This window comes from Microtus oregoni, unplaced genomic scaffold (genome assembly GCF_018167655.1).
Source record: "Microtus oregoni isolate MIOR12 unplaced genomic scaffold, Mior012 000086F_ref0000336, whole genome shotgun sequence".
In the NCBI taxonomy this organism is placed as follows: domain Eukaryota; kingdom Metazoa; phylum Chordata; class Mammalia; order Rodentia; family Cricetidae; genus Microtus; species Microtus oregoni.
The window spans coordinates 2,622,083-2,637,824 of NW_024544552.1; the positions used below are offsets into that span (position 1 = coordinate 2,622,083).

General features: G+C 47.8%; 2 protein-coding genes across 4 annotated transcripts in view; both read right to left on the reverse strand.

Annotated features, from left to right (window-relative positions):
• Positions 1–4,420: 4,420 nt before the first annotated feature.
• Pigm (phosphatidylinositol glycan anchor biosynthesis class M) lies at positions 4,421–7,914 on the reverse strand. The gene has a single exon (XM_041643569.1). The coding sequence runs from the start codon at positions 7,778–7,780 to the stop codon at positions 6,509–6,511; it is 1,272 nt and encodes a 423-aa protein (XP_041499503.1). The 5' UTR covers positions 7,781–7,914; the 3' UTR covers positions 4,421–6,508.
• Positions 7,915–10,751: 2,837 nt separating this feature from the next.
• Positions 10,752–15,742, reverse strand: part of Kcnj10 (potassium inwardly rectifying channel subfamily J member 10) — a 32,857-nt gene continuing 27,866 nt past the window's right edge. For all 3 annotated transcript variants that reach the window (XM_041643516.1, XM_041643515.1, XM_041643517.1), the window contains one exon: positions 10,752–15,706. In XM_041643516.1, coding sequence (XP_041499450.1) covers positions 14,567–15,706 — 1,140 coding nt within the window. In that variant the 3' untranslated portion in view covers positions 10,752–14,566. The remainder of the gene's footprint in view (positions 15,707–15,742) is intronic.

A 15,742-nucleotide genomic window follows, 5' to 3' on the forward strand; every position in this document is an offset into this window, starting at 1 on the left:
AAAACAAGGATGATTTCTAGTCAAGCACATGTCTTTAGTTCCAGTACTCCGGAGTCAGAGGCAGGAGGATCTCTGAGTTCGAGCCAGTCTGGTCTACAGAGTGAGTACCAGGACAGCCAGAGAAACACAGAGAAACCCTGTGTGTGAGTGAGTGTGTGTATGTGTGGTGGTGGTGGTGGTGGTGGGGAGCGGGGTTCTTAGAAGGGAGACAGAAATGTTGACAAAAGTATGTGTTCAACTGTTATGAAAGAGGTTACTTAGTTGCCAATTCTGTTTTTGACTGGGCAAAGTAAGGGTTATTGGGCTAATGTTTAAAGAAAAATAAAAATAAAAGAGGGCAGGTATGACATTTACTTAGAATCTCAGTGCTGCCAAAACAGACACAGGCAGATCCTTAGGGCTTGGGGACGGGTAACCCAGCCAACCCAGACAGCTCCAAAAAATAAAAACGCAACAAAGTGGATGGTGCTTGAGGAATGACAACCGAGGATGATGCGCACTCGCGTGCACACACACACTCACATACACACAAGGATGATGCGCACTCGCACGCACAAACACACTCACATACACACAAGGATGATGCACACTCGCGTGCACACACACACTCACATACACACAAGGATGATGCGCACTCGCGTGCACGCACACACTCACATACACACAAGGATGATGCGCACTCGCGTGCACGCACACACTCACATACACACAAGGATGATGCGCACTCGCACGCACACACACATACACACAAGGATGATGCACAGTCGCACACACACACACACTCACATACACACAAGGATGATGCGCACTCGCGTGCACACACACACTCACATACACACAAGGATGATGCGCACTCGCACGCACAAACACACTCACATACACACAAGGATGATGCGCACTCGCGTGCACACACTCATACACACAAGGATGATGCGCACTCGCACGCACACACACACTCACATACACACAAGGATGATGCGCACTCGCGTGCACGCACTCACATACACACAAGGATGATGCGCACTCGCACGCACACACACACTCACATACACACAAGGATGATGCACACTTGCACACACACACACTCACACACACACAAGGATGATGAGCACTCGCACGCACACACACATACACATAAGGATGATGCGCACTCGCGTGCACGCACACACTCACATACACACAAGGATGATGCGCACTCGCGTGCACGCACACACTCACATACACACAAGGATGATGCGCACTCGCACGCACACACACATACACACAAGGATGATGCACACTCGCACACACACACACACTCACATACACACAAGGATGATGCGCATTCGCACGCACACACACATACACACAAGGATGATGCACACTCGCACACACACACACACTCACATACACACAAGGATGATGCGCACTCGCGTGCACACACACACTCACATACACACAAGGATGATGCGCACTCGCACGCACAAACACACTCACATACACACAAGGATGATGCGCACTCGCGTGCACACACTCATACACACAAGGATGATGCGCACTCGCACGCACAAACACACTCACATACACACAAGGATGATGCGCACTCGCGTGCACGCACTCACATACACACAAGGATGATGCGCACTCGCACGCACACACACACTCACATACACACAAGGATGATGCACACTTGCACACACACACACTCACACACACACAAGGATGATGAGCACTCGCACGCACACACATACACATAAGGATGATGCGCACTCGCGTGCACGCACACACTCACATACACACAAGGATGATGCGCACTCGTGTGCACACACACACTCACATACACACAAGGATGATGCGCACTCGCGTGCACGCACACACTCACATACACACAAGGATGATGCGCACTCGCGTGCACGCACACACTCACATACACACAAGGATGATGCGCACTCGCACGCACACACACATACACACAAGGATGATGCACACTCGCACACACACACACTCACATACACACAAGGATGATGCGCACTCGCACGCACACACACATACACACAAGGATGATGCACACTCGCACACACACACACACTCACATACACACAAGGATGATGCGCACTCGCGTGCACACACACACTCACATACACACAAGGATGATGCGCACTCGCACGCACAAACACACTCACATACACACAAGGATGATGCGCACTCGCGTGCACACACTCATACACACAAGGATGATGCGCACTCGCACGCACAAACACACTCACATACACACAAGGATGATGCGCACTCGCGTGCACGCACTCACATACACACAAGGATGATGCGCACTCGCACGCACACACACACTCACATACACACAAGGATGATGCACACTTGCACACACACACACTCACACAAGGATGATGAGCACTCGCACGCACACACACATACACATAAGGATGATGCGCACTCGCGTGCACGCACACACTCACATACACACAAGGATGATGCGCACTCGTGTGCACACACACACTCACATACACACAAGGATGATGCGCACTCGCACGCACGCACACACTCACATACACACAAGGATGATGTGCACTCGCACGCACACACACACTCACATACACACAAGGATGATGTGCACTCGCGTGCACACACTCACATACACACAAGGATGATACACACTCGCGTGCACACACTCACATACACACAAGGATGATACACACTCGCGTGCACACACTCACATACACACAAGGATGATGCACACTCACGTGCAAGCACACACTCACATACACACAAGGATGATGCACACTCGCACGCACACTCACATACACACAAGGATGATGCACACTCGCGTGCACACACACACTCACATACACACAAGGATGATGCGCACTCGCGTGCACGCACACACTCACATACACACAAGGATGATGCACACTCGCACGCACACACACATACACACAAGGATGATGCACACTCGCACGCACACTCACATACACACAAGGATGATGCACACTCACATGCACACACACACTCACATACACACAAGGATGATGCACACTCACATGCACACACACACTCACATACACACAAGGATGATGCACACTCACATGCACACACACACTCACATACACACAAGGATGATGCACACTCACACACTCACATACACACAAGGATGATGCGCACTCACACACTCACATACACACAAGGATGATGCGCACTCACACACTCACATACACACAAGGATGATGCACACTCACACACTCACATACACACAAGGATGATGCACACTCGCACGCACACACACTCACATACACACAAGGATGATGCGCACTCACACACTCACATACACACAAGGATGATGCGCACTCACACACTCACATACACACAAGGATGATGCGCACTCACACACTCACATACACACAAGGATGATGCGCACTCGCGTGCACGCACACACTCACATACAGACAAAAGTAAGAATAAAGAATGAGGGGGATGACGAGAGATTTCATTTAAAGACCACCAACCACATTCACAGCACAGATGGCAAGAGAGTCGGAAATATAACTGATGTTAAAAAAACAATATATTCAGCCATAAATTAACCTAATGACAAGTTTTACACAACTTATGAAACATCATTACATTACTCAAAAAAAATCCAGATGATAAGAAGTTGGTAGCTGCGATCTATGGTTTTAAGAATTCTTTCACTGAGTTGGGCAGTAGAGGATGATTATCACAGCTTTTCCAAAGAAACTAATCAAAACAACCAGCACACCTGCTAACCCCAGTACTCAGGAGGTAGATTCAAGAGGTTAATGAGTTCTTTAAGGCCAGCCTGGATTCACATCTCCTGCAGCAGCAGCAAAAAAAAAACCCCAAAGACAATAATGAACCTAATCCTGGGAATTTACCTTGAAGTCTTAAAAGGACATTTTGGAGACATCAAAAAGGCAGTTCCAGAAGAAAACACACAATGCTCTGTTTAGAACACAACCTATCTGGGGAAACATTCTTCTTTAGTAGGTAAAGCTTGTCTGTAAGTCAGTCTCACAGTGATGCTGTAGTATGGGTCTAACTCTCCTGAAAAAGGCCCAAGTGCTAAAGGCCTGTGGCGCTACTAGGAAGCTGTGGAAACTTTAGGCCATGCCCAGTGGGAGATTTTAGGCACTAGGGTGTGTCCTCAAAGGGCACTGAAAAAACCTCGTCTCCTCCTCTTCCTCTTCTGCACCCACATTGAGGTGAATAATTTGCTTCTAGCATGTGCTCCCTGCCACAATATGCTACCCCGTTACAGGCCTGAAGCAACAGGGCCAATCAACCTCAAACCGAAACTTCTAAATCCATGGCCCCAAATAAACCTTTTTCTCTCGACAAGTTGAGTCATTTGCTACAGTGACGTAAAGATAATGCAGGGAATATAAGAACAAGAGAATTATGCAGAAAATAAGCCAAAGAGCCATACAATTTTAATGTATTACTCAAGGACTAATCGGGAAACAACAGGTATCAGTGAAAAGTAGCCAAAGCAATCAACAGCTCAGTGTGAAAAGGTACCTGCTGACAGGCCTGACAACCCAAGTCTGATCCCAGGGCCAGCAGTGGAAAGAGGACAGTCGACTAGCACAAGTTTTCCTCTGCCGTCTCAGGTGCATCTGATCTCCATACGCAGGCCATGGTATTTGTGCCTCTTCCCCAAATAAAAAGTTTAAAACTTGCAATGCAAAAGTAAAATCCAAGAGACCAGATCAAACCATTTCTCCATTTAACTTTTAACTATTTTGCACCAGGGAGCTCGAGAGTTGGTTCAGTGGTTAGGAGCACTGGCTGCTCTTCCAGAAGACTCCCACATGGTGGCTATCACCAGCTGTGACTCTAGTTCTAGGAAATCGATGCCCTCTTCTGGGATCTTTGGGCACAAGGAATGCGCATGGTGCACAGACATACATGCAAAACACCCATACACATAGAACAAGTAATAAGAAATAAGTATTTGCAGCAGATAAACTGCAAAATATCTTAAGAAACACTTGCATTTCCTTGATAAAGAATCTCTGAGCCAGGCACAGTGTCACAGGACTGTGATCTCAGCTCTTGGGAGGTAGCAGTGTGAGGGAGGATCAGGAGTTAGAGGTTACTTTGGCCTATGAAGTCAGTCTGAGGCCAGCCTGGACTAAGACTGTCTAACGACAAAAGTCAGGCCTCTACAAACACAAACTACACTTTCCTTCCGCAAAGCTTTCACGCTACAAATCCCCTTGGAGTTGGTACATAGCTCAGTGGGAGTGCGTGCCTAGAATGCTTGAGGCCCAGCTTTCAAGCCCCATAATAATAATTTTAAAAAGTTCATGTGCTGGAATTGGAAAGGTCACTTCTTAAACTGTCTTAAACAATGAGCTGTCAAGTAATGAGCTAGCGAGGCATATGGAATTGACGTTATAGGAAAAGTCATGTTTCCTACAACTGACTGCTTTCCTACACAGACAGCCACAGAAAAGCCACCTATTCCTCTAAGAGCAAATCCCAAAAGAAATCCAGCAAAGAAATGCTGCCAGTAATAGAACTTCTAATTATGACCTGCCTATAAATATTTACCCTCAAATGCTTTTTAGGCTTGCCTTGACATAACAACTTTTCTGGAGGAGTATTTGTTTTCAGAAATTTGTTGTGTTTTTAAGTCTGGAAAACAATTTACTGGTTTTCTTAAATCATGATCACAAAATCATACTATCTGCTGCTAGATCTTTGAACGTTAGGAAGCCTCAGCTTAGATGGGCTCTAGCTTTTCTAACAATATTTTTGGATGCTTATTCATACAGCTGAGAAAGTACTTTCCCCCAGGAAATGTCACAGTGGTAAGAGAAAGCACCTGCCCAGCAAGGCCGCATCTCTGCACCTACCCAGCAAAGCTGGTTTCTGCACTTCCTCACATCCCTGGGTAACTCTTCTTTAGTCCAGACCAGTGAGCCCTCAGGATGCACACGAACCAACGGTACTAATGCTGAAAAACTAAATTACAAAACAAATACATGATCACAATTTAAATTCTTTGGACTGTTTATCTCTAAGCCCCAATACAAAAATTTCAAACTTTCCCGACCACACATGGTAGTGTTAATATTGTATATGTAAAAATGTTGTACTTTGGGAACTCTGTAAATGTTCACAGCTGTCACCACGGCAGAAAGGAAAGGTGGGGGCTGAAGGGACAACAGTGGCCCAGTGGGACAGGGACAAACACTGCTAGGGACCTTATGTCGACTTTTCTACTGTTCAAAAAAATGTGAGCATCTTCTAGCTTCATCAGCTTTCCGACTGTCAGACAAGGACCTTTCTCTCAAGCAGATGAGACTTGGACCTCAATTATTGGGTCCCCTTTACATAGAAGGCCAACACTGGTTTTCATTTCTATTGGAACGCGGGAACGTTCACTAGAGTCCTCAGAATGTTCAGGGAGGAAAAACTTGCAAAGCTTTCCCAGTCCATACAGAATGATCAGAATGTAACAGAAGCTGCAGAAGATCCAGAACGCACGTCAGTCATATTTGATCCTCTCTATCAGGCGTTCCTCCTTGTAATGGGAAATAATCTGAATCAGGATGGAACAGTTGATCAGAAGAAAGAACAAACCCGCTAACCAAATAAACAGGAAGGTGTTCTTGCCTTGAAACTCTAGCACATACGCGGGAGTCAGCCACAAGGCCTGTCCTATAAACCACAACATCAAGAGGGCTATGGCTCTTCTCCAAGGGATTCTCACTAGTGGCATCACCAGAGGCAGAAGGCAGAGGTACCAAAGGAAGTACTGAGAGGTGCAAACTTTGTTAAAAGTCACAAAGATGGATGTGTGAAGAAAACAACAGAAGTCCAGATCTCTGTAATAGGCAAAGGACACGGCTGAAAGCAGGATGAACTGAGGCAGGAACGCGGCAATGCCCAGGGTGAAACTCCACTTGCTCTCTGCCGTCAAGTACAGCATATAGAAGTAGGGTGAAAAGTTGTGGCGGATGTCCCTCCTGGTCAGATGATAGAGGTAGGTGTGCTCCAAAAACTCCCAACCGTATTTATAGTAAAAACCGAAGTTCAGGGCAAAAAACGTGAGTCCCGCCACCGCGACAAAGAGCAGCACCGCCCAGCTACACAGCCTCCTCAGGAAGTCGTACAGACGAGCCTGGAACGAGTAGCGGGCTTGCCGGAGACTCTCGTCGCTTTCGCGCTCGGGCCGCAAGTGGAGCGCTATGGGGAGGATGTAAGTGACCGGATACATCTTCATGTGCACCGCGAAGCCATAGAACACCGCGGCACACGCGATCAGCCGCTTCTCTATTAAGTACAGGGCCGTGAGCACCAGGGAGGCCACGATGGAGTCGGCGTTGCCCCGGCTCGACACCGCCATAGGTAAGGGGTTAAGCAACCAGAAGACGCAGTAGCCACAGGCCTGGCGGCGCCCCAGCCCCTTGAGCAGCAGCAGGCGGTATAAGAGGAAGGCGGTGAGGAGATCGCAGCTGATGAAGAGAAACTTGCCGAAGAGCTCGGTGAGGTAGATGTTGGGAGTGAGCAGCCAACTCAGGAGCGGCGTGTAGCGATACGTCGCCCTCAGGTAAGGCGAGCGCCCTTCCGTGACGAAACGCGCGGCGTCCGTGAACACATGGTAGTCGATGTCGGTGTACCGCACCAGCAGAGTCCGGTCCTGGAAGACACCGTAGAAAACCAGGGCGACCCGGGCCAGGAAGGCCACAGCGAACACACCGGCGGGGGGCACCCGCAGGTTCAAGAACCGTTCCCCCCAGTGCCTGGTGTAGATCATGGTCTGGCTGCGGCCCGGCCGCCCGGCCCGGGCCCCACGCTGCGCCGCCCGCTTTCTAACCGTCCTCCTGCTTCCCGCACTCGGCCTCCCGGAGCATCTCCTCCGCAGACTGCAAACAGAAACAACCCGGGAGCGAGCACTTCCGGCACGTCGTCCCGCCCCCGCGCTACTTCCGGCCTCGAGCGATTTCCCCGTGGTCCCCACCCCCCCACCCCCCCCCCCACCCCCCGCTAAACAATTCCCTTCCTCGGGATTGGCTGCCTAGCTTCCCCTAGCTTCCTCGGGCGGAGGCGGGATTTCCGGTCCCCCATTGGCCACTCTTTTGCTGCCCGGAAAGCCCGGAGTGGCTGAGCTCTTGCGGAGCTGGGTGAGTTTTGTTTTTAGTAACCGGTGCCGCCGCGCTCCCGACTCTCGGCAAAGAGTGAGCTGGGACCTGCTGCCTACATCCCTCAGGACTGACTTGGAGGACTGAGAGTGAAAAATGTAGATGGAAAGGAAATAAACCTAAAATAGTTCTCATTTTTGACCTCTGTTAGGAATTTTCCTACCAGAATCCGTCTGTGCGGTCGCCCCTGGAGTGCCCTCAACTCCCGTTCTTTTCAGGCATCCTTCACCTAAGTCAGAATCTGCCCTCCGCCCACCCCGTTCCACCCCACTAGTTTCTTGCCAAGGACTCTAACTCTTTCATTCTTTTTCTGGTTACTGCACTTAGAATCGACTTAAGAACTTCATACTTTTAGAATATTTCCAGTTTCAACTAAATTGTAGGATCCTTGGGAGTAGAAAGTGTTTATTTCTTTGTACGTTCCTGTAATGTAGTACAGTCTCAGACACATGGTAACTGACCCGGGCTGGCTGACTTGATCTTACAAACTGAGCCTGCTCCTAGGGAAAGTTTGGTGATTAGTATAGAGATGGCTCCAGTCAGTCTGGACATGCAGCTCTCATCCTACGCTTCCCATTCATCCTTTGAACGAGCCATACTAACCTCATATTTTGATGCTTCTATCCTTTAATATGCTTTGATGTAAGTATACGTTGTAGATTAATAACTACTTCTAGTCATTTTTCACCATGCACTGATCATATATACGGTGATGACACATTATCATTCAAGTAACAGCCGTTATGATTCATAATAGTTAAGGACTAATTTACAATTATCAGACATGCTAACTACTTTTTGATGTAAAGTAGATGTTCTTATTGTTACCAGTGAGGAAAATCAGAGTTTACATAGAGTAAATAAGCCACACAGCTGAGTAGCAGCAGAACTGGAATTGAAAGTAGGTCTGTCTGACCCAATATATTTTAATTGCTGCGTGATGAACGTACAAATAAAATGCCGATTTGGAATTCTGGTTTTGCTCTGTGTTTTGTCTTAATCTCACCTTGAGAGCTTTCTGATAACCTCTCTCCTTGCTGCGCTTTTTATCCCTGGTTTGCTATTTTCCTTTGGGAGTTAGAGGAAAGTGAAGCTCAGTCTCAGTAGAGGATGGAAGAGTGGTCTCTAAAGATTCAGTAAGGGTTCCTCTGGGTGGGTTGCCGTAGGTATTTTGGCCAAAGGCCTCAGCTAATTCTCCTCTATGGCTGGCCTAAAAATAGGAGAGACATCGAATTCAGAAGAAAAGGTAACAACTAATCAAAAGGAACAGCCTGCTTGGAGTCGAATGAGTGAGAGGCAGAAACCGGCAGAACTCTTGAACAGATCTCACTCCCTGCCGTTAGTGTCCAACCTGTGGCGTGTTTTCCACAGGTGGTGTGTTTTGGAACATGTTAGTGACCTGTTTTGTATTAGCACGTGCTAAATGTTTCACCCTTGGTATCTGTATTTGTTTTGTGCCACTTGTTTCTCGCAAGTGTGTAAGAACTACAGATTTGGGATCTGGTTATTTCATATGTCTGTGACATTTATTGTCTCTTATGACTCACTTGTCTATTTATTAATGATGAGAGATCCAGTTTTCCCTCTCCCCTTTGTCCTTCCATCTCAAAGACTGAGAGTCAGTGAGTATAACTTGTTGCTTCTTGCCTGCATATTGGGGGTTGGATATTGACCACAACCTTCTCAGGCTCATGCGTAAGAATAGGTGAGAAATCAATGACTTCGAGATTTGGGGACAGAAATGCCTCCTGCTTAAAATGGGCTTCCATACCCTTTCCTTGTGTAAGGAAAACATCCAAAAAGTATTTCCGAGTGTGAAAGAAAAGCAATGGACTCAAATATCACCATCTAAAAGGGACAGTGTCCCAGATCCAGACCAATTTGACTCCTGGCATTAGCTGAGCCAGATTTCAGATTCCTGAGTCTTAGTATTTAGTAAGTCTTGCCCTTTAAGAACTGGAATTTCAGGCTAGACAAATGGCTCAGTGGTTAAGTGCACTGGATGCTCCTCTAGATGACTCCAGTTCCATTCCCAGCATCCACATGGCAGCTCACAATTGTCTGTAACCCTGGTTCCAGGGGATCCATGGCAACCAGCCTGCACATGGCACACATATATATGCATCCAGGCAAAATACCTATACTCTTAAAATAAAATAAATTTTAAAAAGAAGAACTGAATTTGCAAGCCACAGAGTTGACTCAATGGGTAAAGGTGCTGATCCTGCCAAACCTGATAGCCTGAGTTTGATTCCCTAGACCCCATATGGTGTAAGGAGAGAACTGATTCCAGAAAGTTGTCTCTGGTGCCCACAATGCACACCACACAAACATAAATGAATAAATAGGATGTCTTTGATAATTTAAAGACTGAGTGTGGAATTTATTTCCTAAAGGATCTTAATAAGGGAAAGAGCAAGAAAAGGGTTGGAAGGATTGGGGGTACTGTTAATGAAATGTATGCGTGGATGGGAAAACCTGCAAGAAAGGCAGAGCTGAACTGAGCCCTCCCCGCCCATAAGTCAGCCTAGGAGTTCAAACCTTGATACAAGATAGGTTTTGATGTCTAAAAGAAGATACAGTGAGAACAAGAGATTCATCCAGTTTATTTAGTAGTCTCTTCTGAACAGACAAAAATAAACCAAAAATATCTCACACATCTTTTTTCTAAATACATTGGACCTGGTTTAGTCTTTAATGCAGAGTGTAGAAAAAAAAATCATTCCTAGATACTTCTGCTTCAGTAGTGTTGGCCAATAGTGGGCCTGGAAGCCCAGTTAACTGTACAGCATAGGTAATGTGTTATTTTGCAAAGAAACTAAGCAAGCTAACAGGTAAAGGTTCGTGGCAGCAGTCGTGGAGAAGGTGCAATCAATGTTCCTGGCCAGTAGCTATATTATGACTGCTTTTCTTTCTCTGCTGATGTCAGGGAAACCCGTGCATAGTTTCACTAGCTGAAGTGGGTTTCGGGGAGTGGGACGGGGCAGTAGGGAGCAGCAGGAAGTAGGGGTTTCAGAATCCTCCTGTAGAATTGTACCATCCTCCAGGGAAGATGAAAACCGCATTCTTCATAGAAGAGCCTCCAAGTCAAAGCAGCCCATCTGCCTCCCCACCTGTGCAGGAACTATGATATATGCAGCACCCTCTTTATGATTCTTGTACATAGGCTCAGACCTCTGTCTAGGGAGTATCTTGAGCTCAACAGCTTATCAGTCCTGGCATTTGTATTCTAACAGTAAGGTTTCCACTTAAAGCCTCCCTCCCAAATACCAAATTTTCTGCTTCTCGGTTTTTAGTTATGGGGCCTAGCGCTAAAGCTCCTACCCTGGTGGAAGAATGGGAAATGCAGAGTGTACTTCAGGAGAAGAAAATGGAGGATGTTTTGTTTGTTTGCTTGCTTGCTTGTTTTAGAAGTTGTTCAGCAGCAGGTTGTTGCCAGGAATAAGTAGAACATAGTATGAGTGATAGATGTTCCTAGATCTTCATGGGTAGGGCATTTCCTTGCCCCACTACCTCCTAGCTCCTCTCTTGTCCTATCAGCACAGGTTCATCAAACCTTGATGGGTGCGCCTCTATTTATGAAAGGGACAACAGGGTCTATCCCTCCCTTTTCCATAAATCAAACTTAAAACCATCAGCTACTCTCACCGCTCTGCTGACCATAACACAGAAAATCCAGGTATCCTACTCCATAAAACCAAGGTAAGATATTTGTCCCTTTGCTAAAATCTGAGCACTTCCTTTCTGTACATTCCATATATATGGGTATATGTACATCTATATACATACCTTTCTATATATTATCTCTGTTTTCCTCCATAGATAAACATATATATCATATCCCAATTTCCCACGTTTCCACACACCTTGTCTGTGTCAGTCATAAGTAAGACTCTGGGTTTCATTTCACTGGGTCCCTTAGCCTCATCTTTCTCATTTTCACACTCTAGATATCCTTCCCCATTGGTTATTTTGCCCACCCCACTTAAAATCCTCGCCTGCTGCTGTCCTGATACTCTCAGTCTATAGCTGGTACAGACAGGGAACCCACTGGCTGCTATAAAGCTTGTCCTACATCCTGAAAAAGGATTCAAGTCAGGGGACTGGGAGTGGGAGTTGCTCCATGCAGAATGTTGGGCTTGTGGGAGAAGGGCGCCATTCTGAATTAACAGGATGCACTTTTGAAGTGCACCTTAGAGGAAAGCCTGGGATTGTAGAGGAAATCCCAAAGGGGTTAAAACAGAAAATGTTCTCTTCTCACATTGTTAGCCCAGAGTCGGAGGAGAGGTGGGCCTTGGGCAAGAGACTGGGAAGAGAGGGAAGCAGCAATGTGCAGGAGAAGCCGGACAGAGGAAACATCGCCAGGGGATAAGAAGATACACACAGCAGTGCACTTGGTCCTTGCACACCAAACGCCACCGGGAAGTGCAGCGTTGAGTGTATGTGAAAGCAGCTGGCTCTTTGCCAGGTTCTTCTGGTTCTCGTCTTGATGCGAGTTTAAGGATAATGGTGGGTTTTGCAGGAAGAAGAGGCTGAAGGCTCTTCATTTTCAAGCTACAGTTAACCGAGTTCAAGGAAAGACCAAAGTGAGCAGACTGCCCAGCTGAGATGGGTTCAGCCTCAGGGCTTCTGAGTTCTCTGCAAGGCCTTGCCCAAAGAGACGTGTATACATTCTGCCTAAATGTGTTTCTTGTCGTCATTTGTCAACTCCTCCTTAAATTAGCCATGTGTCATCCCTGCTGGAATCCCTGCTATACCATCTTCTGGGGTTACCTGTGTACCTAACTGGAGCCAGAACTCACTGCTTGGGGCTTTTAGATCAGGGCCTGGTGCTTATCATGCCCTTCCCTGACCCCTGCCACAATCCTCGGCAGAGAACTAGGAATGGCTTGGGTCTGATCATAAGTTGTCTTTTTAACTTGCCTGAGACCGGCCTGTAGGCAGAAGAGAGGGGAGATGACGCTAACTTCCATTATTTTGTGTCAGCACAGCTGAGATCAGAATGTAAGCTCCTTCCCCTCAGCATCGCCTCAGAAAACAGCAGGCAGCTTTCCAGAAGGGCACCAGGAGGTGTAACAAAATAGTGGCTCTCAGCCCGAATTCTGCTTCAGTCCAAACCCTGACAAAGCATCACAAATTCCCAAAGGCTCTGTACAGCAAATCTGGAAATCTGAGAGGCTGGTTCACCTTTCCTGGCAATCTGTGCCCTGGGACTAGTTTTAATTGGCCGATGTTAAGAAAGGGAAATGGCTGTGTTTCCCTCTCTTTCTTCAAAAGCTTGGGTTAAGGGATGAGGGGTCTAGGGTGGGGAGGAAAGGAAGAAGAGGAGCCAGGTACAGTGTAATCTGGAATGGTTTTAGATATTTCCATGGGGCCTGAACACTGGACTTAGAGAGCATTGGTGGCAGGGCATAGTGGCTCACACCTTTAATACCAGTGCTTAGGGGCAGAGGCAGGTGGATCTCTGTGAGTTCAAGACCATCTGGGTCTACAGAGTGAGTTCAAGGACAGCCGGAGCTATGTAGTGAGGCCCTGTCTCAAAAGAAAAATTTGAGAGAGAGAGAGAGAGAGAGAGAGAGAGAGAGAGAGAGAGCTCATTGGCCTTCCTGTTCACAGGGCACAGTAAAAGAAATCTTCCCAGGACAGGGCAAGAGTTTTAGATGATAGTTCCAAAATTGAATTTTTCAGAAGCCAGGATGGGTGCAGGAGAGGTGTTGGCTATTCACGTTTCTCAGATCAGCCCCGATTCTATGGGAACAGAGGCTGAGAAAGAACTGGAGATCCTCAGAAGATTCACTTGAGAACTGGAACTGGAAAATGCAGTGGTGACCAAAAGTCTAGGTTATGTCAGGAGTTACCAGCTGAAATTAAATACACCATGACAAACCCTGGCTTCTTTCTTCGGGATTTGGTAGCAAGCCCAGGGAAAACTGATTTCTTCGGATTCCTTTGTTTCTGAGAACATAGTCCATAGAATAACTCTCTGAGAGAGTTTTGCCTTAGGAGATGCAAACAGAGATGGGGAGCTCCAGTCTGACGTCATCACACTTTCTAGTAGTAGGGGGCTGGGGGAGTCTATCCATCCGATCATATGGCCCTCCTATCGTGAACCTCCAAGCATGGCTGAGGCTTTCCACACCACTCAGCCTATCCTTCCCGCTCGGTCCCCCATCCTGGCTTAAGAGTCGTGTGCATTGGCATAGCAGTAGAGGAAGTGCAAGGCCAGAGAGAAGGAAGCGCAGGACTCCAGGCGGTCTAGACTACTGGCTGACCACCTGGTTAAGGAAGGGGAAGTAGAGGACGGGTGCTTCTGGGGTTCTCCAGCGAACCCAGATAGTCTCCTTTTCCCAGGGCACTGAAAGAGGAAAAGGCCAAAGGGCTGGGGAGGAGAGAATAGGAAGTCAGACATTGCTGATGCGCACACTAAGGGCACTGCCTTCCTTTTCGGCTTGTTCTCTTAATGATTCTTCCAACTTGAGCTTTTCGGGGTCTCCATAGCGCACAGCGCTATCGCGGAGACCACCAGGGGGAGCCACTTTCACAACCTGGTCGAAAAGGCTGAAGTCCGCTATGTATTTGCCACTGGCTGAAAGTGAGATCGCCGGTGTGAATTCGTAGCCCCAGAGGATCTCCTCCGGTAGGTAGGAAGTGCGAACTTGACAGGTGGCGCTGGTGGACTCCACTGTCCCACTGAGGATCAGCACCAGCTCAAAGTCCCCCTCCCCACTGCGGAGGGGGAGATCTTTCAAGGGACTTGTCTCATCCACCACGTGGTAGAAGGTCAGGGGTAGAATGAGAAAGGGGCTATCAGAGGCTGTGTCTACTTGGAAAGTAACGTTGACCTGGTTGAGCCGGATATTCTCACCCTCCTTTGTCTGGTGGGTCTGAAGCAGTTTGCCCGTCACCTGGCATCCAATGAGGAGACTCTTCCGCATATTGGCCACTCGGATCATAAGGCAAGGCTTCCCGTTGTGGGAGGCTACCACTGCATGCTGGCTGAAACGGATAGTCTCAGCCCTCTTCTTGGGCCGGGCAATCTTTGCCAGGAAGGTACCTGTGATAAAGATCTCAAGGATGGTGGTGAGCACCAGCTGGGCAATCAGAAGCACGATGGCCAGAGGACACTCTTCGCTGATATAACGGAAGCCATAGCCAATGGTGGTCTGGGATTCGAGGGAGAAGAGGAAGGCTCCAGTGAGTGTGTGCACCTGCACTACGCAAGGGGTGTGGTTGGCAGGGGGTCCCAGCTCCAACAGGTCCCCGTGGGCCACAGCTACCAGATACCACACTACACCAAAGAGGAACCAGGTGCCTGCAAAGGTTGCAGAAAAGAGCAGGAGCTTGTAACGCCATTGCATGTCAATGAAGGTGGTCCATAGGTCCTTGAGGTAGAGGAAACGCTTGTCAGCAATGTGCTCCATTCTGACGTTGCTACGGCCATCTTTGGTCAGGACCCTCCTCCGACGTATTCCCGGGGCCACTAGGGGCCGGCTTTCTGTCTGAGTCGTCTGACTGTAATAGACCTTAGCAACTGATGTCATCTGCAGGGAACAAGACAGAGTAAATGAGGTGTTTGT